The sequence below is a fragment of the Ursus arctos genome, unplaced genomic scaffold (genome assembly GCF_023065955.2).
Source record: "Ursus arctos isolate Adak ecotype North America unplaced genomic scaffold, UrsArc2.0 scaffold_21, whole genome shotgun sequence".
NCBI lineage: Eukaryota > Metazoa > Chordata > Mammalia > Carnivora > Ursidae > Ursus > Ursus arctos.
The window spans coordinates 4,572,376-4,596,603 of NW_026622886.1; the positions used below are offsets into that span (position 1 = coordinate 4,572,376).

Below are 24,228 nucleotides of genomic sequence, written 5' to 3' on the forward strand. Positions count from 1 at the left end.
GGCAGGAGTGGGGGCTGTTTGAGGAAGAGACAGGAGGCCTGCGTTCCGCTTGGCTTGCGAGCTGCCTTATGGAAGACTCAGTTTCCCCCTGTCTGAAGGAGGGAAGGCTTTTAACAGAGTCTGAGGATTTTCAGCTCTGACATGCAGAGAGTCTAAGAATCTGGGCTTCCAAGCAAAACACTCGAGTTGTGTGAGGCACCCTTTCTGGAAAGTGCGAATGATGGGTGCCCAGATTGAGACCACCCGTCTCAAGACAGTCACCAACGTGGGTGGCCCCTCTCCGAGCCCCCTCTTGGAGTGCTCTATCTCAGAGGCACCCCTAGCGGGCTGTCCACCCAAGGACGGGCCTGGGGACCAGATGCCCGGCGACCAGGTGGCCTCGGCCGTGGGCCCTCTTACCCGCAGCTGTTCCTCAGGCAGGTCACCGCCGTCATTGATGCCGCGGTTCATGGACACAAAGCGCTCGAAGGGCGGCCTGTCCCGGACATTGGGGTTGTGGAGGCTGGTGTTGAGCATGATGATGGAGAAGGACAGGACGTAGCAGGTGTCTGCGAGATGGGACAGCGGTCACGGTCCTGGCCCCGTCACTCTCCCCTCCTCTGCCCTGGCCGCTTCGAGGGGTCAAGCATCACCTGTCTCAACACCCCAAAGGTCCAGGCTGTCCTAGCTTGGAGTTCAAGGCCCAGCCTCCTCCCCACTCTTACAGGCCTCCCTGCTCCAAAGAAAGTTCCGCTGAGCTCCTGAGCCCCTCCCACGCCTTCCCACCCCTGCACTTGGCTCCCGCCGGGCCCCCTGCCAGGCAGGCCCTCCCCTTCCCTTTGCTACTCATTTCAACCCTCCTCTTTCAGCTCGAGCTCAAGCCTCTCCCCAAGCCCTTCCAGCCTCCCTGCCCACTCTGTTCTCTGCCTCCGCAGAACTCGGGGAACACGTATTGTCGGCTACACTGTTCAAGCCTTAGTCACGTGCAACTAGACAATCTTGCCGGCATTGTGGGGGCTCCGGGGGCCCAAGCTCTTGTGCCGTCCCTCAGACTTTCATGGGCCTGGGGGCGAGGTGGGCTAAGCATTTGGGAGGGAGGTGACTGCTCCTCTGGGGCGTTTTTAGGCCCTGGGTCCAGAGCCAGGGAAGTCCAGCTATGTCCCCAACCCCCCGGCGGGCCTCGGGAATGTACCTGACTGCCTCAGCTTCTCATCTGTGACATCAGGAGGTTTAACCTGAAGTATCTTCACGCCCTAGAACATCGACGATTCTACCTCTGAAAACAGTGGCACCCGACAGAACCACCGAGAAGCTGCCCGTGCCCATTACAACCCTGCGAGGCAAGCACTGTTACTAACCCCCTTGCACAGAGCAGGAAACTGAGGCACGAGGAGGTTCGGTTACATGCCCAAGGTCACAAAATGACGCAGTTAGACGGATTCCGTTCTGGTGCTTTAAAATTCCATCCTTTCTACAAATATTTACTGTGCACCCACGAAATGCTGTGGACCGAGGATTCACTGGGGAATAAATTTGATATGGTCCCTTAGCCCTGTGGGGTGTTTAGACTAGTGGAGGTGACAGATGATAAATAAACACAGCCCCAATTTATATACAACTACAAGGTAGGGCAGGTGCTCCGTGGGACCTGACTATGGTCACACAGCCAGGGACAAGCCACGGCTCTTCTCTGAGTCTGTGCTAGATGCAGAGAGGAGAACAGTGCTGACCTCAGAGAGCGGGTGCAAAGATTCCCTGACTTTGCCCAGGTAGCGCTCAAGAAATGGAACTCGTTATTGTTGCTGCGGTAACTTCAGGAACAGAGAAGAAGCCAGGACAAGCCGGCCATGATGACTTCTTGTCCACCCTGCTGGGGGGCGGGTGGTGGTCTGCAGTACTGATCTTTGCTGATATTTTCTATACCCCTGTGCCCCCAACCTCCTGCCCAGTGTATTTCCTGCTTCTGGCCTTTGCTCGGATGAAAACTCTGGCCCGAAAAGTCCTTTCTCCACTTTGACCTCCTAGAGAACTCCTGTTCATCCTTGAAAGCCCTGTTCAGACCCCACTGCCTCTGGGAAGCCGTCCTGGATAGGCTGACTGCCATCGCTGCCCTCGGCCAGGGGGACGGTGCATTATGTCCTGTCTCCTCTCCCAAGGACTGGGCCCTGAGGCAGCTCTGACAAGTGCCTGGCAAGTGCCTGACAGGTGCCCAGCAGAGGTCCTGGCCCAAAGCTGGCACTCAGCCAAGAAGTCTGGGCTCCCAGGATCTGGGTGTTTGGGGGGGACCTGAGAGGGTGGGGCGGCCATGTGCCCGCAGTTCCGAAGGGGTCCCGCAGCCCCACACATGGGCACCTGTGGACTGGAACACGCCTGGGTTGCAAAGACAGTATCGGGTGGCAAACGTCTCCATCATCCGGTCGATCTTCTGGGCCTCGCCTGGCAGCCGGAAGCTCCACAGGAACTGCCTGGGGGAGGAATGGGGCTGTGAGTGGTGGGGCAGGTGGGGATTGCGGGGGCACCGGTGGGGGGAACCCCGGATAAGCTGCTCTGCCTCTCTCAGCCTTAGTCTTTATCCTGTAAATGGGAGAGTCTGCCCCCGTCCTCTAGGCTCAAGCAGAGGTGCCTTTTCTTTCGAAGTACAGGAGCGGGGTGTGTGCCCCTCTCCGCTCATCTGGAACCCAGAACCCCTTGTGGCTCCTCCGCCTCAGCCCAGGGGTGACTCCGTCGGCCCTGGGATCTGACTGGGGCCCCCCGGGCAGGTGCCTTCCCCTGGCTGGGCTTCCTGTTCTTCCAACCTAAGCCCTCCCAGAGCTTCAGGCTTAGATCCCCAAGGGCAAGGGCTGTCTGTGCTGCTCTCACACCTCCCCCTGGGCCTCATCCCAGCCTGGGCACCCAGGGACTGCTCCGTAACCCGTGAAAGAAGGGCGGAATGAATATTGGAGACTCCCAACCACCTACCCCTCTCCCTTAAAGAGCGTGGGAATTGGAGGGAAGGCCACATTGCTTGGATCGTGGTGGCTTCTTCCTTCTCTGCCTTGCAAACTCCTAATCATCCTTCAAAGCCCAGATCAAATGCCCCCATTCGGGAGCTGATTTTCCAGGCATTACCCATAGCAGTAAGACTTACTAAGCCAATTCTAAGTACTTTCTGTTTAGTTTTACAGTCCTATGAATTTTTTAAAAAGATTTTATTTATTTATTTGACAGAGAGAGAGACAGCCAGCGAGAGAGGGAACACAAGCAGGGGGAGTGGGAGAGGAAGAAGTAGGCTCCCAGTGGAGCAGGGAGCCCGATGGGGGCTTGATCCTAGGACCCTGGGACCATGCCCTGGGCCGAAGGCAGACGCTTAACGACTGAGCCACCCAGGCGCCCCAACAGCCCTATGAATTTGGTACCACTACTACTATTACTATTATTATTTTATTTTTAAATATTTTATTTACTTATTTATTTATTTGAGAGAGAGAGAGAGTGAGAGAGAGTACAAGCAGGAGAGAGGCAGAAGCAGAGGGAGAAGTAGACTCCCCACGGAGCAGGGAACCGGACATGGGTCCTGATTCCATGACCCTGAGGTCATGACCTGAGCCGAAGGCAGACCCTTACTTAACCACTGAGCCACCCAGGCACCCCTGTTATTATTTTTTTAAAGATTTATTTATTTATTTGACAGAGGGAGTGAGTGGGGGGTGGGGCAGGGAGAGAGGGAAAGAATCTCAAGCAGACTCCCTGCTGAGTGCAGAACCTGACATGGGGCTCGATCCCAGGACCCTGAGATCATGACCGGGTCGATACCAAGAGTTGGATGCCCAACCGACTGTGCCGCCCAGGCGCCCCTAATTGGATACTATTAGTATTCCCATTTTACAGATGAAGAAACTGAGGCATAGAGACTTGTCCCAGAGCTGGAATATGAACCCGGCAGTCTGGCTCAGGGCTTAATATGTAATAATAAAGGGAATACCTCCTACGCTGTATTAATAAAACAAACAAAACCCTAATCTCAGAAGCAGTGGGAATGGTGGAAGTAATAGTAACGGTCATCCTGGTAATTCAATCCGGCTATAATAATGTAAGAAGGCGAGCAGCAGCGGCAGTAGGAAGGCACCTGCTACTCCCGGCAGGGCGCCGGGTGAGACCACGTGACCTCAGCTCCTAGGTGGCTGCTGTCAGCAGCGAATTCCTGCTCCTCACTTCCTCCTTTCCGCTCCTGATGCTGTGCTCGTGCCCTTAGTGTGGCACCTGATGCCCTCCCCGCCCCAGGCTGGGCCACCCCCGGGGGCGGGGCCCCACTCTCCAGACCACTCACCTGAGGGCCTGCACGAGGTTGAGGTTGGCAAACTCGTGGCAGTCCACGAAGGCCTGGAGGACCTGCAGGTTGAGGGGATCCCTGGAGAGGGCAGGAAGGAAGGCACACGCACTTGGGAACTTGCTCGCACCCACCTCCTGGAGGAGTGGGGGTGGGGGAGGTGGGGGGAGGGGAGCCGCGTCCTCCTTCGGCTGGAGCTACCTTCTGGTCTGCTCGCCTCTGTCTGAGCCCATATCAGCCCCCGCACACCCCCACGGTGTGTTCACCCGGGAGGGGAGCTCTGGCTTGGGAGCAGCCTGCCCTGTGTCAAGTCCTTCCTCTGTCACTTCCTGCCTGCATGACCCTACCCAAGCCCCTGGACCTCCCCAAGCCCCCGTGTCCTCATCTGTACAATGGAAAGAACCATGCCTACTCCCATTTCTTCCCACTTCCTAGCTCAAATCTGGAAGCTCTGCCCTTTTGTGCCACCTGCATCCTCTGCTCTCTTAAGAGAAGGAATGTGTTCACTGGGGAGCCTGGGAGAAGGGTTGCTGGTCTGGCTCCCCCCTTGTCACTTCCAGCCCACCTGCCACCCCCAACAGCCAGAGGCATCCTTTCTCACCACTCCTCTGCCAAGAACCCTCCCATGGAGCCCCACCTTGTCACCTACTACTTTTTCCCTCCCTTGGTCTCCTCGCCGTTCCTTGAGCATGCTTCTGCCCCAGGACCTTTGCATGTGCTGTCCCCTTTGTCTGGAATGCTCTACCCCAGATGTCTTTACTGCTCACCCCTTTGAAGTGTCAAGCGTCACTTCCTCCACGAGACCCTTCCTGTCCACAATATTTAAAGTCACAGCCCTTGACTTGCAGTTCGCAGTGGTTCTCATCTCCCTTCCCTGCTTTATTTGCATGCCAAAGAACTTACAATTTTCTAGCGTATTTTACATATTTGGGGATCTGTCTTTCGCACTAGAATGTATCTCCCTGAGGGCAGGAGTTTTGTTTGTCTTGTTCACTAGGATAAATCCAGGGATTAGACACTGCCTGGCACACGGTAGATACTAAAACATACCTATTTGTTGAACAAACGAGTGAATGGAGGAAGGAAGGAAGCCCGGCTTTGGTTCAGAAGGTGGAGGGGGTGATCAGTTAGTCCTCTCGAGCCCAAGAGTTATGACTTCCCTAAAATAATTCACTCCCTCGTTTACCTGCACACATGCACACACACCTGTGCACCCCTGCACACCCTCATTCCCTATCTGCCTAAGGCTACGCCCCACCTTACCTCTCCCCCAGGTAGGTGCCGATGGCTGTCTTGTTGAGGCCCTCACCCTTGTACAGGAACTGGGCGATGTCCTGGACGTTGTGGGTCAGCAGTTTGTGCTCAATGAGATACTGGATGCCCTGGAGGGGGTATGCAGAGCCCATGATCAGCCCCCACACAGCCACCGGCTGGAGTGGAGGAAGGGAGGGGGCGTCCCATGGCCAGACTGGGGGACAGGTGGTGTGGCATGGGGGCCTGGCATTCTGACGTAGGCATAGACTGTTCTGGGAAGTTCTGTCCCTCCTTAAGGGAAGCTGCCTTTGTAAGATGGTGAGTCTCCCATCACTGGAGGCATGCAAAGAGAGATAGCATTCCTGCAATGAACCAGGTTCACGCCATGGGCTCTCCAGGTCCCCTTCAGTCTGAACTCTTAGATTATTATTATTTTTTTAAAGACGCGGGGCTTGATCCCAAGACCCTGGGATTAGGACCTGAGCTGAAGGCAGATGCTTAATTACTAAGCCACCCAGGCGCCCCTAACTCTTGGATTATATGCTTCAATGATTCTATGAATTTATAACTTTAAGATTCAATGATTCAGACATTTCTTTTGTCCCCTGAAAACTTATATATTTAAAAATAGTGTTGCATTTTTTTCTCGCAAGTAATCTATGTCCATTGTATAAAAATTAGAAAAAACCAGCTAAATCAAAAGGAGAGGAAATTGCTGAGTCCCACCACTCAGAGGGAGACAGTGTCCGTTGTGGCGCCTTTCCTTCCCTTTCTACGTGAAACTGCTTTCCTGATCTGACGATATCACACACGCCTCCCCCCCAAGCCCCACACTCAGAATCTGCCCTTCTAATTTTGGGAGTTTGAGGGGTCAGTCTCTGGTTTTCTGTGAGGGTTCCCTTGTGTCCCTGTTCCTCTCGGGGAAGAGTGCTGGAAGGTGTGGGTCAAGTTGAGGGGGAGGCTCTCAGTGACAGGCAGAGGGTCCTGGGACCCCTCAGTGGCCCCTCCCTGGTGCTCTGGTGGGAGTATGAGTTAGTGCGGGTGTGTGCGTGTGTGTGTGTGCGTGTGTGTTCCATGTGGATGGGGCTGGGGTCCGATCCTGTGGCTGTGGGTGGTGAACGGGTGCGTGACACTGTGATGGGGAAGAGGCAACTTCTCAGCCAGAGCAGTAAATTTCCAGGGACCCCTTGGCTGCCCTGACCCCACCTCCGTGTGTCAGCTTGTGGTTTCCTCCGGTCTTTGTTCAAGCAGGAAGGGAACCGGCTGCCACCTAGCTGGGTGAGAAGTGGGGTTGGGGTTGCTCCGAGGCAGGGGAAGGGTGGGGGTGTGGGGGGCTTGGGGGGGAGGGGTGAGAGCGTGGCCGGTCCCTGAGCCCTGGGTGCTCCGTGCCAGCACCCCCAGACTGGCTCCCCCTAGCAGAGAGCCTGGAACACACTTCTGGAGACTGAGCCCCAGGATCTAAGGGGGAAGCAGAGGCTCAGCCAGCAGGCTCCAAGTCCGTGGACTTCACGAAATGTCCCCACAACCTCCTGGCTCCCACCTCATGCTATGCTGTGAGGTGACACAGCCCTTAAGCCCTGACGGGCTTTGGGACACCAGACAAGGTGTTGAGCTCTGCTGGGCCTCAGTTTCCTCATCTGTAAGGTGGGTAATTGTCAGTCGAGGGGAACAAGAGGACGTTGTGAAGGTGTCCAGCTTGCAGCTCCCTTGGCTCCATGACCACCTGAGCCCCCCACAACTGCCTACCTTCATGGGGTCCATGTTGAACTTCTTACGCCCGATGCATAGCTCCTTCTCCTTCTGAGCCAACCGGCTGTAGACACAAAGAGGTCAGTCTGGACTGCCCCAGGATCCCAGGGCACCCCCTCCGAGCCCCAAGGATGCCTTGCTCAGCCAGAGCCAATATTCCCCAAGAGCCTCCAAGTGGCGTTCTCACACCCTGCATTGGAATCACCTGGGAGAGCATGAGAAATGCAGGGCTGGGCCCCTCCCAGGGCTCCTAAATCAAGTTCTTCCGATGGGCCCAGCCCTGCATTTTAACCAGCCCCTCACCTCTCCTCCGCGGTCTCGAAGCAGTCAATCTGGGCAAACACATCTGCGATCTCGTCTTTCAGCTTCTGTGGGGTGGCAGGAGGGAACTCAGGGACGGAGGCTGGGGTGGAAAGGGATTCCCGAACCCCCTCCCCCACAACCGCTTCCACACCTGGACGTGACCCCTGACTCCACTGAGCTGCCATTGAGGGCCCCTACCCCTGACAGAGCCCTTTCCCAGATGCTTTTTCTTCTTCTTCTTCTTCTTTTTTTTTTTTTTTTGTGTGTGAAGATTTTATTTATTTATTCGACAGAGATAGAGACAGCCAGCGAAAGAGGGAACACCAGCAGGGGGAGTGGGAGAGAGAGAAGCAGGCTCCCATCCGAGCAGGGAACCCGATGCGGGGCTCGATTCCAGAACGCTGGGATCATGACCTGAGCCGAAGGGGGACGCTTAATGACTGAGCCACCCAGGCGCCCCTCCCAGATGTTTCTTATCCTCACACTCTCAAGCCAACCTATTGCCTGTTGATACCCGATTCCCCAAGGGCTCCTGTCTTGGGGGAGGCAGTGCCCAAGTCCCCACCTTCACCGCATTCTATTTCCATCCTTCCCAGCTCCGCTCTGCAGCTGTGGCGTCTCCTGACTTTTAGCCAAAAGCCTACCCGACAAGCCCTCTCCACCCAGCTGCCAGCTTCCCCAAGCACAGCTTGGAGCCTACCCTTCCCCAGCTCCTTCTATAGCTCCCTACCGCCTCCCCAGCCACAAGGAACGAATCCCCGCCCTAGGAGCAGGCCCCAGCTCCTCTCTGGCCTCCATCCCCCATCCACTGACTCTGTCATTTGCCCTTGACTCAGTCCCCACTCCTCTCAAGTCTTTTTCATCTTGACCCTGCAGGAGGCGCCCAGTGCCAGAGGACCCCCTAATTACACCAGCCACGACCCCTGGGCAGACAGCAGAGTGGCGGCTCGTCCAGCACCCCCCTACGGGGCAGAAGCATGAGTCCCTGGCATGAACCCTAGAACCCAGCCCAGCCGTTCCTCACCTTTCCCTGCAGTCTGTGGGATGAGCGTGGTCCCCAAGCTTGTCTGGGAACCCAGCGGCAGCCAGGGGCCTGGAGACTAGATCTGAGCCCAGTCGTCATCAGCCCATATGATGATCTTGGCCAAGTCACTGAGCGGCTTCCCCACGATTCACTTGCAAGTATTAATCGAGCACTTACTATGCTTTGACTATCGAGCTGAGGCTATGGTGGTGGGCAAGAGAAACCCAAGCTTTCACAGAGTTCCCAGTAGGATGGGGTTGGGATCATAGGGGTCATGGGCAAATGAAATGACCGTGCAGAAAACGATCTGAGCAGCTACACTGCGGTGAGCACGGCGTAAGGGATAGGCCTGTCTAATGACCATGTCATACACCCGAAACTAATGGAACAGTGTGTGTCAACTCTACTCAAATAAAAAAAGAAAAAGAAAATGATCTGAGTCGTGGTACAGGAAGAGCCTGGCACATGGTAGGTCTCGAGAAAATACTTGCTGAGTGAATGATTCTGTATCTTCAACTTTCTTAGGTGGACGTGTGTGGGGGTGGGGGTGGGGTCCCAGCAACCCCAGCGGGGCGGTCAGAGAAGTCTCCAGGAGGCAGCATTGGAGCTGACGATGAAGTCATGAGAAGGATGTGCCACAAGGAGACCTTAGGAGAGTCCCAGGCCGTGGGAACTGTGAGTGCAAAGGCCCAGGGGCAGGACTGAGCCCAGTTCACTCCAGGAACAGAACCAGGGCCTGCCTCAGAGGTGGCTGAAAACCAGATGAGTGAAACGTCTGGGCGGCTGGTGCATTGGCCAGTGCCGGGCACATACTGGTGTTATCTTGGCGAAGTGGTTTAAGTTTTAGAGGCGCTGAAACTGAGGCCCAGCGTAGAGATGAGACCTGATGGGGGCCACGCAGATGGGAGTAGAGCCTGCCGTGCCGTGAAGTGCAGAGAGCGCCAGGCGGGGCTCGGTGCATAGTAGGTGCTTAGCAGATTGCCCCTTCCCCCCTCCCCCATGCTCCGCTCCTGGCTCTCTCTGGGTCCTGGCAGCTGGGCCCGGCAGTGGGGAGCCCCCATGGGATTCCGGTCCCCCCCACTCCTGGGGGCCGGCCCCACCGTCCAAACAGGCTCAGTCAGGAGTGGGTGGGGAGGTGTGTGAGCATGTAGGAGTGTGTTGCTGTGGGTGGGAGTGCTTGGAGGGTGTGTCAGCACGAACGTGTGTGTGGACATGCGCACACACGTTGGTGAGCGTGAGTGTGCACACACCTGGATGTCTTCCAGAAGCTGCTTCCGGTGCCACTTGATCCTCTGCAGCTCCTCTGTCTCCCCGCTGCTCAGCTCCGCTGGGTCTGGAGAGAGAAGAACCAGCGGTCACTGGCCCATTCACCACCCTCCCCTCCACCACTGCGCTCCAGCCACATGGGCCAGCTCTCGCTTCCCCAGAGCCCTCTTCCCTCCAGAAACCCAGGGCTTGCTTGCCCTCATCACTCAGGCTTTGGCCCAGATGTCACCTCCTCCAGGAGGCCTTCCCTGACTACATTCCCTAAAATAGGCCCTACCTCTACCCTCCCCCTCACCCAGCTTTGCACCCTCTGGGTACAGACTCCCTAGAACCATTTTATTTATTTGCATCTTTTCTGTTCTGCTCATTATACTCCCAGAACCATGAGAGCAGACATGTCAACACTTTCACTCACTGTTGCATCCTCAACCCCTAGAAAGAGCCTGACACATAGCAGCTACTCAAAATACTTGCTGGAGGCATTTGTCCTTCCTTGGAACTTTCACTTACTCTTTCCCTGGATCCCGTGTTTATCACTTATCCACTTGCTTATTTGCACAACCAGGAAGTGGTGTATCATTTTACCTCACACGCCATTGGCCAGAAGTAGTCACATGACCACACCTAGCTGCAAAGGAAGCTGGGAAATAAGCCTTTAGTATGGTGGTCCTGATATCCTTACTATGTAAGATGGGAAGACTGGGTTTTGGGGGACAATTCACAGTCCCTGCTCTAGACACTGAGGCTCAGAGAGATGAGGTGACCTGGCCAGGGTTCTACAGGGACAAGCTGCTGAGCCAAAGTGGGACTTGGGTTGGGCTGGCTACAAAGCCTGGGTTCCTTCCTCATCACCTGGAAATGAATGAAGGGAGACACGTGTGTGCTGGTATCCTCTGCAAGGTGCCACACTGGGGTCAGTGACCCACCTCTCACCCATCGTGCATCCTGTTCCATCTACAACACTCACCTAGTCAAAATCTCTGTGGACTCTCTGTTACTTAGAAAAGTTCTCATTCTGGTCCCGGCCTCACTAGCCAGCCTTATTCCCCACTATTCTCAGTAAGAGCCTGACAGTCCAGCCTGCCAGCTCCTCACTGTCCCCAAACTGTCCCTCAGTCTTACTTCCCCACTTTTGCCCATGCAACTTCTCCGCACTGGGATGCCTTCTCCTGTCTGCCTGTCCATACGCTCCCTGACTCTCTAAGCCCTAGCTTTAGGGAATACCTGGTCACATTTCTTTTAGGTTTTCCAAGGACAGATATTATCTCTCCCAAATGAAAGCAGAGAAAATATTTTTAAAACTTTATTTAAACTCAATGAATAAACAGACAGTGTACAATTAGTTTCAGGGGTAGAGGTCAGCGATTCATCAGTTGCATTTAACACCCAGTGCTCATTACAGCACACATCCTTCTCAATGCCCATCACCCAGTTACCCCATATCCCAACCCCCTCCCCTTCAGCAATCCTCAGTTTGTTTCCTATGGTTAAGAGTCTCTTATGGTTTCTCTCCTTCTCTGATTTTGTCTTGTTTTATTTTTCCCTCCCTTCCTCTGTGCTCCTCTCTTTTGGTTCTTAAATTTCACATATCAGTGAAATCATATAATTGTTTTTCTCTGATTGACTTATTTCACTTAGCATAATACCCTCTAGTTCCATCCACATGGTTGCAAATGGCAAGATATATGTTTTTCGATGGCTGAGTAATATTCCATTGTATATATATCCCGCATCTTTATTCATTCATCTGTCAGTGAAAATCTGGGCTCTTTCCACAGTGTGGCAAGCAGAGAGAATAGGAAGGGCTCTCTTTCCCTACCTCTCCCTCCTGGCCATCTTGGACTCTGAGATGGAACTGGGTATTGAAATGGGGAGGCACCAGGCAAGTGTTCAAAAAATGGTAAGTGTCCAACACATGTATAATGGGTGCTATGTTGTGCCATCAGCTTTCCCCTTCAGGACCAAGGCACCCATTCTCGTAGCGGCTAGGGGTGGGGTTGGGGGGTAGCCTGCTGCTGTCACAGCTGAGTCCCTCCCCAGGAACTTAACTCAGCCAAATGGAACTGCCTCACTCAAGGATATGCCCCTCCCCAAGGACAGCCACTGCATTAAAAGCCAAGACTTTTTGCCTAGTTTCTGGACCTGAACCAATATTTAGACCTAGATTCTGTTGACTGAGGAGAAGTTAGGTCCCCAGAAGGAAGGGTTCTGCAACACTGAGACAATTATATATGATAATGACATATTGATAATGACTGCCCTTCTCAGGCAGTCAGGATGGGTCTGTGTGACCCACCAAGTCATTAAGTCATGTGAGCACCAGAGTGATCCTTCATAAGTGGTTCACTCAGAAACAGGTGTGAACAGAGCCAGAGGGCTCCAGTGAGCCCCACGGACAGGTCACCCAGGCCCCCATGTCAGCCACTGTGGTTGTATCTGGTCCTTCAGCTCACACTGTGTCTGCATGGGTAGGTCCCTTGTGATCTTTCTGGCAAAGGAGCAAAACGCCTGAACTCGGTGCCAGAATGGGTGGCTTAGTGTTTGGGGACAAGTAAAAGCTGGATAGCTATTGAACTGCAGCCCTGCTCAAAGACATCCTGGACAGATGGTGGTGAGAAGTCCTCCCAGCGGGCCGAACTGTGGCAGAGCACCTGCTCGTCTATTTCACAGGCAAAGAGCAGTGGCGCGAAGTGAGAATACGCATGCGTATAGGGTGTGAAAATTAATAAAAGGCACTATCTTTCAGAATGGAGTCAGGAGGCCAGCAGGGGGAGCTCTTATGCCCTCAGCATTGCAGACCCAACAGGAGGAGATCACACCTTGCAAGTGGAAAAGATTTTAGCTCCTACTTTACTCTCCCAGCAGGAGGAAGGAGGCTTTTCTCCTCCCTCAGCAACAGCCCAGCGGATGAGAAAGTCACAGCTCAGCCAATGAAAAGCCACCACACCTGGAGCTCCCATTAACTCCAACGGAGTTAACTTTCCGTCTCCCCTCTCCTCTGTAAAAGAGCTTCCTCTCCTCTGTTCTGTGGACTTGCCTAGGGTCTGGCCATAGCTTGCTTGTCCTGGATCGCACTTCTATACTATTCTGGAATAAACCCATCTTTGCTGGTAAAATAACTGGCAGTTTTATTTTTCAGGTTAACAGTGACTGGGAGAGGATGGCTTGACCTCTTGGTCCGAGGCTGGAAAGAAAGAAGATTGGAAGATTGGGAACAGAGAGGTCTAAGGAAGAGCAAGTGGATGATCCCCTAGGAGTGAACATGGAGGGTGAAGTGTTTTATTTTGTTTTGTTTTTTTTTAAGATTTCATTTATTTGAGAGAGAGAGAGAGTATAAGTGTCGAGGGGGGAGGGCAGAGAGAGAGAGGGAGAGAAAACCTCAAGCAGATTCCCCACTGAGTATGGACTCTAACACGGGGCTCGATCCCCTGACCCTGGAATCATGACCTGAGCAGAAATCAAGAGTTGGACGCTCAACGGACTGAGCCCCCTAGGTGCCCCGAGGGTGAAGATTTCTGTGAGGCACACTAATGCTTTCCAGCAACCATCCAAGAGAAGGCATGCACCACCAAGCAGACAGAATGACTGGCCCGTGACGTCAGCCCGTCTCTGACCGGCCAGCCCCGTGCTGGTACAACTCTCCACGGATGAAGCGACACTTCGCCACCAGAAGCTGCCAGCCTGCTGGAGCAATGGCGCAGCTTCTCAAGGGTGCAGCTGAGATGTTGGCTTGGAGCCGACAGCGGGCTTGGATGGATGCAGTATCCACCATAAAGCAACGACTGTTAGATGGTGCTCTGTCCCCAACAGGTCACCGACACAGATCCAGGCACAAGCAGTAGGCGTGACTCCGCGTACCCTCCTCCTGGGGACCGCCACTTGGGAGTTTTCTTTTCTGTCCCTGCAACTCTGAGCTCTGCAGGCCTACAGATCCCAGTTTCCAGAGAGGAGGGGGGAGGTGGCACTTATGCCAGGGGACAGAGCAAGAGTCCCATTAACCTTCAGCTCAGAAACACCTACTTTCTGCCAGCAGCTCTGTGTAAATGATGCGTTTTAATCCTTAGAGCTCCTGGAAGTGGCCAGGATCCCAGGAGACGCGTTGACACGCAGCTCTCACTCTTGCCCTCAAGTCTCCCCACCCTCATGCCCTGTCCATCTCCTTTGTTCCCACGGCCCCACCCCCACCCCCACGCAGACCACAGGCTCGGCCTTGGGTAATGCAGGGTATCCCTGTGTCTCCCTGCCTCCCTTTGGCACCTCCAATCCAGTCTCCCACGGAGTCCCCTTGTCCTGGGGATAAGACCCCGAATTCCCCCCGGGGCCCACCAGTCCCGCAGGCACGCCCCCATCCTCAGCACCCACTGTGCCGTCCCTGCCCCAGGCCAGAAGCCTCCTGGACGCCCTGTGCTTGCTCCTACGGGCGCCCTCCCCACAGGCCTGTGCACGTGCTGTTCCCTACATCTGGAATGCCTTTCCTTCTCCCTTCTGCTTGCTAGCCCCCACTCCTCCTCTTGCCTCTCAGGTGCCCTCCAGTTCAGTGTCTGGGCCTCTCCCTCACACCCCTCCTGTCCCCGCAGCAATCCTGGGATCTGCGGGGACAGCTCTGAGATCTTGCCCAATAAACAAGCGAAGCCGTCTGTTGGGGGTGGTGCGCGGCTGGGGCACCTACTATGTGCCAGGCCCTGTGGGCTCCGGGCTCTTGCCGTCCTCTACCCATTGGATCCCAACGACAGCTCTGGAGGAAGGTCTGTCAATCTCATTCTATAGATGAGGCTCCTAAGGCTCAGAGAGGTCCAGTGACCTGCCCAAGGCCGCACAGCTGGAGGGTGGGCACACCCAGGCCCCTCTAGGACTCGGAAGCCACCGCCCTGATGTGGATCTTCTGACACCAGATATTTTCATGCAAATTGTCAAAACCCCATCGGACACTGGCCCTGGTGGTTCTGACATGGAAATGCTGACCATTGCTCCGTGTTTGACAATGAAGGCCAGCTGCGGAACGATGCCCACAGTCTGTTCCTCTTTCCCTTTCTGGGGGGTGAGAGAGAGAACCAGGCCGACTTCCTAGAGCTGGGGAGACTGAGGCACAGGCATGGGTGGAAAATGTTCTCGGGACAGCGGGCTGGCACGGGGGTGTGGGAAGGTTGTCCCTCATTCTTTCTGCATAGAAACTTCTTCTGTGGTCTGGCAGGCAGGCTCATGGACCCTCTCAGTCCCCTGTCCCCTTTCGGCAGGATTCTGACCCCTGTGCCGTCCCCACGGTCACGCGAGGCACCCAACCTTCCAACCCTTCACCTCTGTGTTTCAAAGCGGGGACTTCTCTGCATTTCAGTGCCAAGGGCAGAGATGGTTTAGGAAGGGTGACAAGGACACAGAGTGAGAGCCTGGTGATGCTGGAGTTTCAAACACCGGAGCAGCTCATGGGAGGCGCATTTTGATAACAACAGAAATAGAACACAAACAAATAATAGAAGAAGGACCCAAGCCGCCACCATGAACTCTGTGGGCTCCTCCCTCGGCTCTGAGTTTCACACCTCTCAAGGGCTGCCCATGGACGACGGACCCCACCCACGCTGCAGGCTGGGCTGCCCTCTGCGCCCCTGCCCAGGCCAGCTGGGGGTGCCCCAGTGCCCACCCCTATCCGCTCCCCAGCTCCTCCTGACTTCCCCTTTGTCCTTCCTCTTTCCCATCATATTTTTAGAAATCGTTCTGCTTGCAGCCCCGCTTCCAGGACAGCTGGCCTTGCTTCCCCTTTCCAGGGCAGGAGGAGGGCGCTCTCCTGCCCCCCCCCCCCAGGGGAGAGGCGCCCCAGAGTCTCTGCGAGAGGGGGGCTGGGGCAGGAGAGGTGTCTGGCGGAGCTGCTCCCCGCCCCAGCCCCCGAAGCTCTGTGGGTGTCGTGTGGCTTCCTCTCCACCCCCAGAGCCAAGCTGTGTCTATTTTTAACTGCGCCCGGCCTCCCTGCACCAGCCCAAAGGTGCTGTCTTTGGTCACGTAGGGGCTTTGCTGCCTGGACCTCTTGTCTTCCCGGCAGGCCCTGCAGGGGGAAGGGGGCCTGATTTGCTTCTGGGCAGAACACATGGCAGGAGGGGAAGCTGTCCTGGGGGACCTTGGCCACCATCCTGTCTACGGGACGGATGGGGAACCGGAGCCCACAGAAGGAAAAGGTTCATCACGACCACTGGCAGGTTGGTGCAGGGCTGGCGCCTGAGCCCTACTCACTCACTTTCCCAGCTCAGGCTGGGAGCATGGAACCCACTGACAGATGACGGATCTGAGCTCCGAGAGGGGAAGCCACCTGGCTGTGGAGGAGATTTGATCAAGACCCACTCTGGGTAATGGAAGGTGACCTTCCTTCCCTCCTTCTGACTCCTCCTGGAAGTTTTCCCAGATCTCCCGCTTCCAGGTGGAAGGAGTCGCTTCCTCATCTGGCCTGGGGCATTGTGCTGCAGGATCTGTGTCCCCGTCCCCCACATCCTGGACCAGCAGCTCCCCCATGGCTGGGCCCACGACCGGGTCACTGCAGTCCCCAGCACTGCCCCACATAGGACCTGCCCACAGGCGGACCGTTGATAGCATGAGTGAATGAATGAATGAATGAACCAATCCATGGAGATCTCAAACCTCTCAACATACCGCGTGCATTGACTTTTCTCAATCCACTTCCTCCCAGGACCAGCCTAAAGTAGAGGAGCAACCTAGCTTTTGGCCTCCTGTCAGTCCTCTCCTCCCGTTCACCTCTGGGAGCCTCTGTTTCCCCCTTATGGAGACAGCCATCCCTGTTCTAAAGGACTCAGTCTGTGAAGCCCCGAAAGAACAAAGTAGTAATGGTGGGAAGCCAGGCAGTGTGTGCGGGCATGACCTCCCTGCCTCCTGTTGCCTTGTATCTGCGGAGTGACCTTGAGCCCAGGGCTGCTCCTCGCGGGTCCCCTCTTGTCTTCTAGTCGCCACCTAAGACATATTGCTGGAGCCCATCCAGGCCATGAGCCACCTGCCACCGAAAGCCCAAAGGCTGTTGGTCTGTTGAAAGGGATGGGTGGTTCTCTGTGTTCCCTGGAGCCCGGGGCCAGGGAGGCCCGGTGGGCGGGGTCAGGCTGCTCTGTGTTAGGTTTTGTTTGAAGAAAAGGTTCTACTGCTCGCAGGGTGGATGTCATCTGAACCTGGGAAACTGGACAGCTCCTGGCAGCCCTGGTCCGCTGGACTTCCAGGCAGTACTGGGATGTTCTGAGGACAGGGCACAGAGGCTTTGCCCTGCTTTTCCCTGTCTTGCAGAGACGCTACACCATCCTGTTCTCTCCTCTTCCCCCTCGACACACGGTCCTGCTTACCAGGGAGGGTCTCAGCCATGGGTCTCTGCTGCTTCTCCCTGCGCCCCCTCCACGGCGCTCTGGGCCTCTGGGCGGTGGCCTCAGCCTCCCCAAAGGCTGTCCTCACCCCCCCCTCCAGAGGCTAAACGGGAGCTTCAGGGCCCTTGTGCCCCCCAGACAACCATTGTCATCAACATCATCATCTTCAACTCGAGCAACCTTTCCTGCACTGACAGTTCCTTCCCCCAGGAATATTCCTTCCCCAGGGACCCCTATGGATCACTCCCTCCCTCCTCCAGGCCTCTGACCAAACGGTGTCTCCTCCTGAGGCCTTCTCGACCACCTTCTCCCATCATCCTTACCCTTCTTGGCCATTCTTCCTTCTGCTTGTCACCTCCTGATGTATTATGTGAATACCTTTACCGTCTGTCTCCCCCCCCAGAGCGTGAGCTCTAGGGCCTGCTTTGTTCACTGGGCCCCCGGCTCCTGGAGCACAGCTTGGCACCTGGCCTGAGCTCATAAACCTTTGTTGCTTGCTTCTGCGTTTCCCACCTGTCTTAGACCTATGTCTGTATCAATTCCTTCCAGGATCCTGTGAAAGCAGGCACTATTGTCTCCATTTTACAGAAGAGGAAACTGAGGCCCAGAGAGGTTGGCCCCAGGTGCTTACCTGGGTGGCACAGGTCCATTCTGAGGCCCTGGGGAAGGGTGGCCTGTGCTGCTGTGGCCTGCTGACCCAGCTGCTGCGGGAGCTGGCCGGGCAGAGATGTGTCACCTCGGCTACGCAGGCCCCTTCCGGGTCGCCCCGCCCAGCGCCCGGTGGGGAGGAAGTAGGTCCCGTCTGCTAGGATCTGGTGTGCACACTGTCGACGCAGCAGCACTTCCTAAAACCAGCAGAGTTTTGACTAGCAGGGACTCTTTGCATTTTTGGGTGCGGGCAAGGGAGATTTAGAGACAAGAGACAAACAAAGGGAGGGGTTGGGGGATAAAAAGAGAAAGTGAGACAGCGAGACACACACACACACACACACACACACACACACGTGCGCATGCGTACGCAGTGGATGATAGCTGCTGGGGGACACAGTCTTCTCCAGGGGACAACGGGCCATTTACTTAACAACCTCCCCAGATATCAGCTGAAGGGTCACCTTTGGACAGCTGGGCCCCAAAGATTTCACCCTACAAGCTCTCGTTTGTCTACTCTCCCTTGGATTCAGTGTTAGCAAAGGCTTTGCTTCCCCTCAATGACATGTCTGGCTTTTTCCTGTCTAGTGACCAATTGGTGATATATTTAGTTTCTCTTTTCCCTCAGGCTGCTAGGAAACTCAGAGTCAAACCTGAAGTTCCTTTACAGTCGTTCTACTGTAGCATATGGACTTTGGGGCCAGACTCAGCTGTGTGACTCTCAGCTCTGCCCCTCGGGACCGGTGAGAACTCGGGCAAGGTCACTTATCTGCAATGAGCCTCAGTTTCCTTACCTAGAAAAGAGGAATGATAATCCTCTCCTCAGGGTTATAGAAAAGATGGTGGGAGAGAATGTGCGTAAGATGCTTGGGACACAGCGGGGACTCAATGAGTGCCGTCTCCTTTCCCTTTTGGTTTCAATTTTCTTTCTGGTTAAAATTCCCAATTTTATTGCTATGCCTTTTCTTGCAAGTTGATCTAATTTCTTTGTGGAAAAAAGTGTTGTGTAAAGAAATAGCTATAAAATAGATGGTCACTCGGTGTAACTTTGTGGCACCTTTCGATTTATTCATCTGTTTCCCTTCCAGCCCGGGGGCCCCATGAGGACAATATCACCTCCATTTCTCCGTGTCTGGTAAGAGCAATGAATGAATGAATGAATGAATGAATGAATGAATGAAAGGAACGTAGGGGAGATAGTGTGGTTGATGCCAAAGTTGGCTCCACTTTCCACCCTTTCCTGTGTACAGCCCTCTTTGCATAACTACACAGCCACTCCTCCCACCAAGCGGTGGAATCTGTTTCTCTTCCCCTTGAATCTGGGCTGGGCTGTGGCTCTCTCTGGCCACCTGCCTGCCCAGCTGCCATGGGAACCAGCCTGGGCTAGCCTGCTGGAGGACGGGAGGCCATGGCTGTTTTAAGCCACCAACTCTTAGGGTGGTTTGTTACGCAGCAAGAGCTCACTGATACAGGTGAAATCCAATGCCTTCATTTCATTGAAGCAGAAACCAAGGCTCATTTCTGGGACAAGCTTGACCAAGTTGGAACTTGGGTTAGTGGCCAGCTCAGGGCCAGACCCGCCAGTCTTGTGCTCTCAGGACTCTTGGAACCAGCCCCCCCCCCCACTGCCTTTGGGCTCTTGCCTAGCTCAAGGTCATTCTCTAGCAAACTTGTTGAAATGGTCTCCATAGTAAATTAGATTTTTCTGTACGCATCTGGGTCTGAAGCACAAAAACCCATTTCCTGGGTCACTTCAAAAACAGGAATGGGGAGGAAGGTGTCATTCCCTGTGCAGAAAAGTTAACACAGCAGGACTGGGGCTGTGATCCTTTACCAGGACTGCTTGCAGGTGTGGCCTTTGGCTGGTGTCTGGGAATTTGGGTTTCTGGAGGGATCTTGCTGTTCCCTGATGAGAGTGGCTCACTGAGCCTAAACCGTGTAAACACCGTGGGTTATGCTAAACACCTGCTTTCCTTCTGGGAGTCTGAAAGTTTGGTATATGCTGGGCAGAAGGTGCCTACGTGACCAGCCCCCAATAAAAACCCCGGGCGCTGAGTCTCTACTGGGCTTCCCGGGTTGACAGCACCTCGCGTGCGTTTGGACACTTTGCGACTGGAAGATTTAGTGCCTCCTGTGTGACTCCGCTGGGAGAGGACTGTTGGACACCCATGCCTGGTTTTCTGCGGACCTCACCCCAGGCACTGTCGCTGGGTTCGCTTTGTACCCTTTTGCTGTCATAGATCATAGCTGTAGGTAAAACTAGGTGCTGAGTTCTGTGAGTCCCCCAGGTGAATCACCAAACCCGACGACGGTCTTGGAGACCCCTGAAATATGCCCTAATGCTGCCCAATGGATGTACATGTACCTTGCCTGGGGCCACAGGCTGGCAACTGGGGCTTCCCCTTCTGTCTCAAGGGCTAGTTAGGTGGTTCAGTTATTATGACAAACTCATTCTCTAAGACTCAACTCAAATGCCGCTTTCTCTGTGAAGCCTTCTGTGATTGCACCTCGCTTCCTTCTGCCCCTCCAGTCCTGGTCATGCCTAACAACTTGTACGCAGGTAGTCTGAGAGGGAGGGACCTTCTCATTGTGGGTGGCAATGGGTTTGGTAGATTTAATAGGAGAGGGTCGTGGAGACCTGGATTCAAATCCCAACTCAGCACTGGCTAGCTAGGTGAATTTCTCCCATCTGAGCCTGTTTTTTTGTCATCTGCAAAATGGGGACAAATAAAATTAAGTTTCTTTATAGGAAACAGAAAACCCAAATAACAGTGGTTTAAAGAAATTGGAGGTATATTTATCTCTTAGGAGAAAGAAGCCTGAGGTAGGTAATATAGGACTGTTCTCATAGAAGCCAGGGAATCAGAGATCCAGGCTTCCTCTAACTTTTTGCTTCTATCCTCAAGGTCTCCTCATGGCCCAACGTGGCTGCCTGATCTCTAGCCATTGTGCCTGAATATCGTGTAGGAAGAAGGATGAAAATGGGAAGGGCTTCCTTTAAAGTCCCCTTTCTGAGACTCTTTCTAGCCTGAGGTCAGCCTTTTTTCCTGAAACGGGTCTCTGCTTTCTCCATGTGAACTATGTGGAAGTTCATAGTTGGTTATGGAACAACACAGCAATCCCGACATGGGGTCTGGGAGGTCTTTAGACAACCTCCACCACCACCATTTATGGAGTGCTCACTACACACCAGGCACTGTGCTAAGTGCTTGCAAATCCTTTCATTTAATCTTTTGCATAACCCAACAAAGTGAATTACTATCCCTGTTTTATAGATATGGAAACTGAGTTCAGAGAGGTTAAGTTACTTGCTTAAGGTCACACAACCAGGAAGACGCAAGCTCAGATTCAAGCTCTGTCCCGTGTGACTTCATTCCCACTCTGAACTTATATAAGCATCACTTCAAACATTTAGAAAGAAGTTTAATGGCCTGCCCACTCTTTGGGGGAGAGGTAGGAAAGATCCAGCACTTGAATCCGACTGTAATAAAACCATGTAGGTGATGCTTTCTGTTGCCCAAAAGCTCAGAATTTGTCACCTGTTGGACATAGCTGCCTTGAGGGCAAGAGAGCTGGAAAGAGCTTAGGGACGGTCTGACTCAGTGACTTTATTTACATGTGTGACGACTGAAACCTCTTCAGGGGAGGGTCTTAACAGAGTGAGCAAGGGGCAGAACCTGCCCTTGAACCCATTTGGGTTGCACAGTTGGGGTAAACCTTCCATCCATCCATCCATCCATCCAGTAGAGTAGACGTATGTACATTCACTACGTGCCATGTGCTGTTCTTGGCATTGGCACAAGACAGACAAAAATCTTGGCCCACGTGGGGCACGTGGTTGAGTCATCTGGACCGGGTGGGACGTGACAGGTAGTGGGCAGGGTGTGTGTCTGCGATGAATCATCTTTGAAGTCCCTCCCTTTCATAATTTTCTCTGATTTCTCATTTTTTCTCATGACTCGGAACTGGAGGGAGCCTCTGCCAGGCACATGGAGCACCCCTGCATCTTGGGAGTGCTGAGGCTCTGGCCTGTGAGACCCAAGCTGCAAGTGGGACTTCGGAGGGGGCTTTCCAAACATGGCTGATATCCCCCCGACCTATCATTCCTTGTCCAGGTTTCTCTGCAAGACTTTTCTGGGACCCTGTAGCACAGAGGGACAGGAGGAAGCTGGGCCTGGGGGACAGTCCATGGCTCAGTAAGTCAAAGGCTGGGATGGACATCAAGGGCAGCAGAGATCACTTTGATGTCCAAGTTCATGTCTAGAAATTGCCCCTAATGAGATAATTACACACACGTGGAAAAGGATGAGCCCATGAAGTTTCTTCCCAGCATCCCATTGGTAACAGGAATTTGGGAAGAGTCAAACACTCATCAGGGACTGAATGGTTAATAAATTATGCTGAGTCCAGATGATGGGCCTGTGTGAGTCACTGAAGAGAATAATGAGGATATAGAATTCAAACATCTTTTGGTTTTCAGTAAACGTAACTCAGTCTAGCTTAAACTGGAATTTACTGGCTCAGTTCCTGGAGATGTGGTTGACCTTGAGGATATGGATATCAGAGACTTAAGATGTGTGTGTCTCTCTCTCTCATTCTCTTGCCCATTCTCTCAGTCTGTCTGAGCTGTTTCTTTCTTAGATGGGTTTTCTCCATAGGGCAGCCAGCCCAGCCACAGACAGTGCCAGGCTCACATCAGATCACCTTTGACTTTAGAAAGACAGCCTACCCACCCCCCCAAAAAAAATCTCAGGGAAAGACTCTGATTGGCTAGGCCTGGGTCACGTGCCTATCTCTGGACCAATCCCTGCAATATCATAGGAGGAACGCCATGATTGGTCAAGACTGGGTCATATGTTCAGCCTTCTGGTCAGGAGGGTGGTAAGAAGGGAAGGAACTGCCAGGAGAAGGGTTAGTTCCTTAAAGGAAGGAAAACTAGGTGGAAAAAGCAACAAATGTCTACTCTTGCTATTTTTTTTTGGTAAGTTTTGACTTTTTAGTTTCTCTTGTTTTTATGATACAGATGATCCTAGACTATATGGATTGGTATGGAACGTTATCCTCAACCTGGGGCTGAGTGTGTGTGTCTTTACATACAGCACGGGGGTCGGAGGCAGACTGCCCGGGTTCCAATCCCAACTTTGCCGCTTTCTCACCATGGTCTTGAGCAATTGATCCCCAGTTGCCTCATCTGTAAAATGGGCATAATAGTGCCTACTTCATATCATTACTTCGAGAATTAAAGAAGTTAACCCATATCAAATACATGTGACTGGTGGTTGGCATATTTTAGGTTTTCGATAAATGTTAGCTGTCGTAGATGCCTAGAAAGAGGTTATCAGCCTGATGGGGGTCAGACAGGTAAGCTAAATGAGGGCACAACAGGGAACGGTGGGGCTTGTGGCAAAACGGAGAGGCTTGTCCTATGTGAACCTGGCAGCTGGTCCTCAGGGCCAGCCGACTGTTGCCTTGAAAAGACAAGAGCCTGGGATGCCCAGATCTCTGTTTTTCAAAGATCACTAGATTTATAAATTTGTGTGTGATATTAATAATCAATTAGTTTTTTTTTTTAAATTGCAAAATGCTGGGGCGCCTGGGTGGCTTGGTTGGTTCAGCATCTGCCTTCGGCTCAGGTCACGATCCCAGGGTCCTGGGATCAAGCCCCGCATCGGGCTCCCTGCTCAACAGGGAGCCCGCTTCTCCCTCTCCCTCTGTCTGCTGCTCCCCCTGCTTTTGCTCTCTCTGTCAAATAAATAGATAAATAAATAAATAAAAAAAAATTTTTAAAAATTTAAAAATAAAAAATAAATAAAAAATTACAAAATGCTGAGCTGGAGAACAAGCGGGAAAGCCAATAAAATGGGCGTCTCTGGCTCATGGCTTACCTATTCGATGCCTCAGCAACAACACGTGATGGAAGGACATTCACCAAAATGTTAACACATAGATTATCTCTGGGTTACGGAATTTAACGTGGTTTGAGCTTTCTGTGCATTTTCTATGTTCATCTGAGACTTGGGCTCAGATCCCAGCTCTACCCATGTGGCCTGGGGCATGTGCCCTTACCCTGCAAGTCGGCTTCCTTATGGGCAAAGGGAAGATAAGAATGCCTCCTTCTTTTGTGGGGAGGAGAGGACTGCAAAAGCAAAAGGTGTAAAGGTCGTGGCCCAGTATTCAGGGTACAGGCGTGTATGGGATAAACCGTCAGCCAGTATCCAGCTGTGCTGCCCAGCTCAGACGTCTGAGAATGTGGCCCCTCTGTGCTGGAGACGTGTGAACTTTCAGGATCCCCAAATGTTTGAGTCTGAGCATGGGACTCGTGAGGTGGAATTTCGGTGGGGGGAGAGATGTTACGT

At 53.6% G+C, this 24,228-nt stretch overlaps 1 protein-coding gene across 1 annotated transcript in view; it reads right to left on the reverse strand.

Moving 5' to 3' along the window:
* The window catches only part of CYTH4 (cytohesin 4), a 29,280-nt gene extending 11,224 nt beyond the window's left edge, over positions 1-18,056 (reverse strand). The window contains exons 1-8 of the mRNA XM_026479687.4: positions 17,856-18,056; positions 9,866-9,948; positions 7,592-7,656; positions 7,286-7,352; positions 5,549-5,667; positions 4,286-4,366; positions 2,332-2,444; positions 400-548 (exon numbers count right to left, since the gene is read on the reverse strand). Of these exons, the coding sequence (XP_026335472.1) occupies positions 400-548; positions 2,332-2,444; positions 4,286-4,366; positions 5,549-5,667; positions 7,286-7,352; positions 7,592-7,656; positions 9,866-9,948; positions 17,856-17,874 (696 nt within the window). The 5' untranslated portion in view covers positions 17,875-18,056. The remainder of the gene's footprint in view (positions 1-399; positions 549-2,331; positions 2,445-4,285; positions 4,367-5,548; positions 5,668-7,285; positions 7,353-7,591; positions 7,657-9,865; positions 9,949-17,855) is intronic.
* Between the last annotated feature and the right edge of the window lie 6,172 nt (positions 18,057-24,228).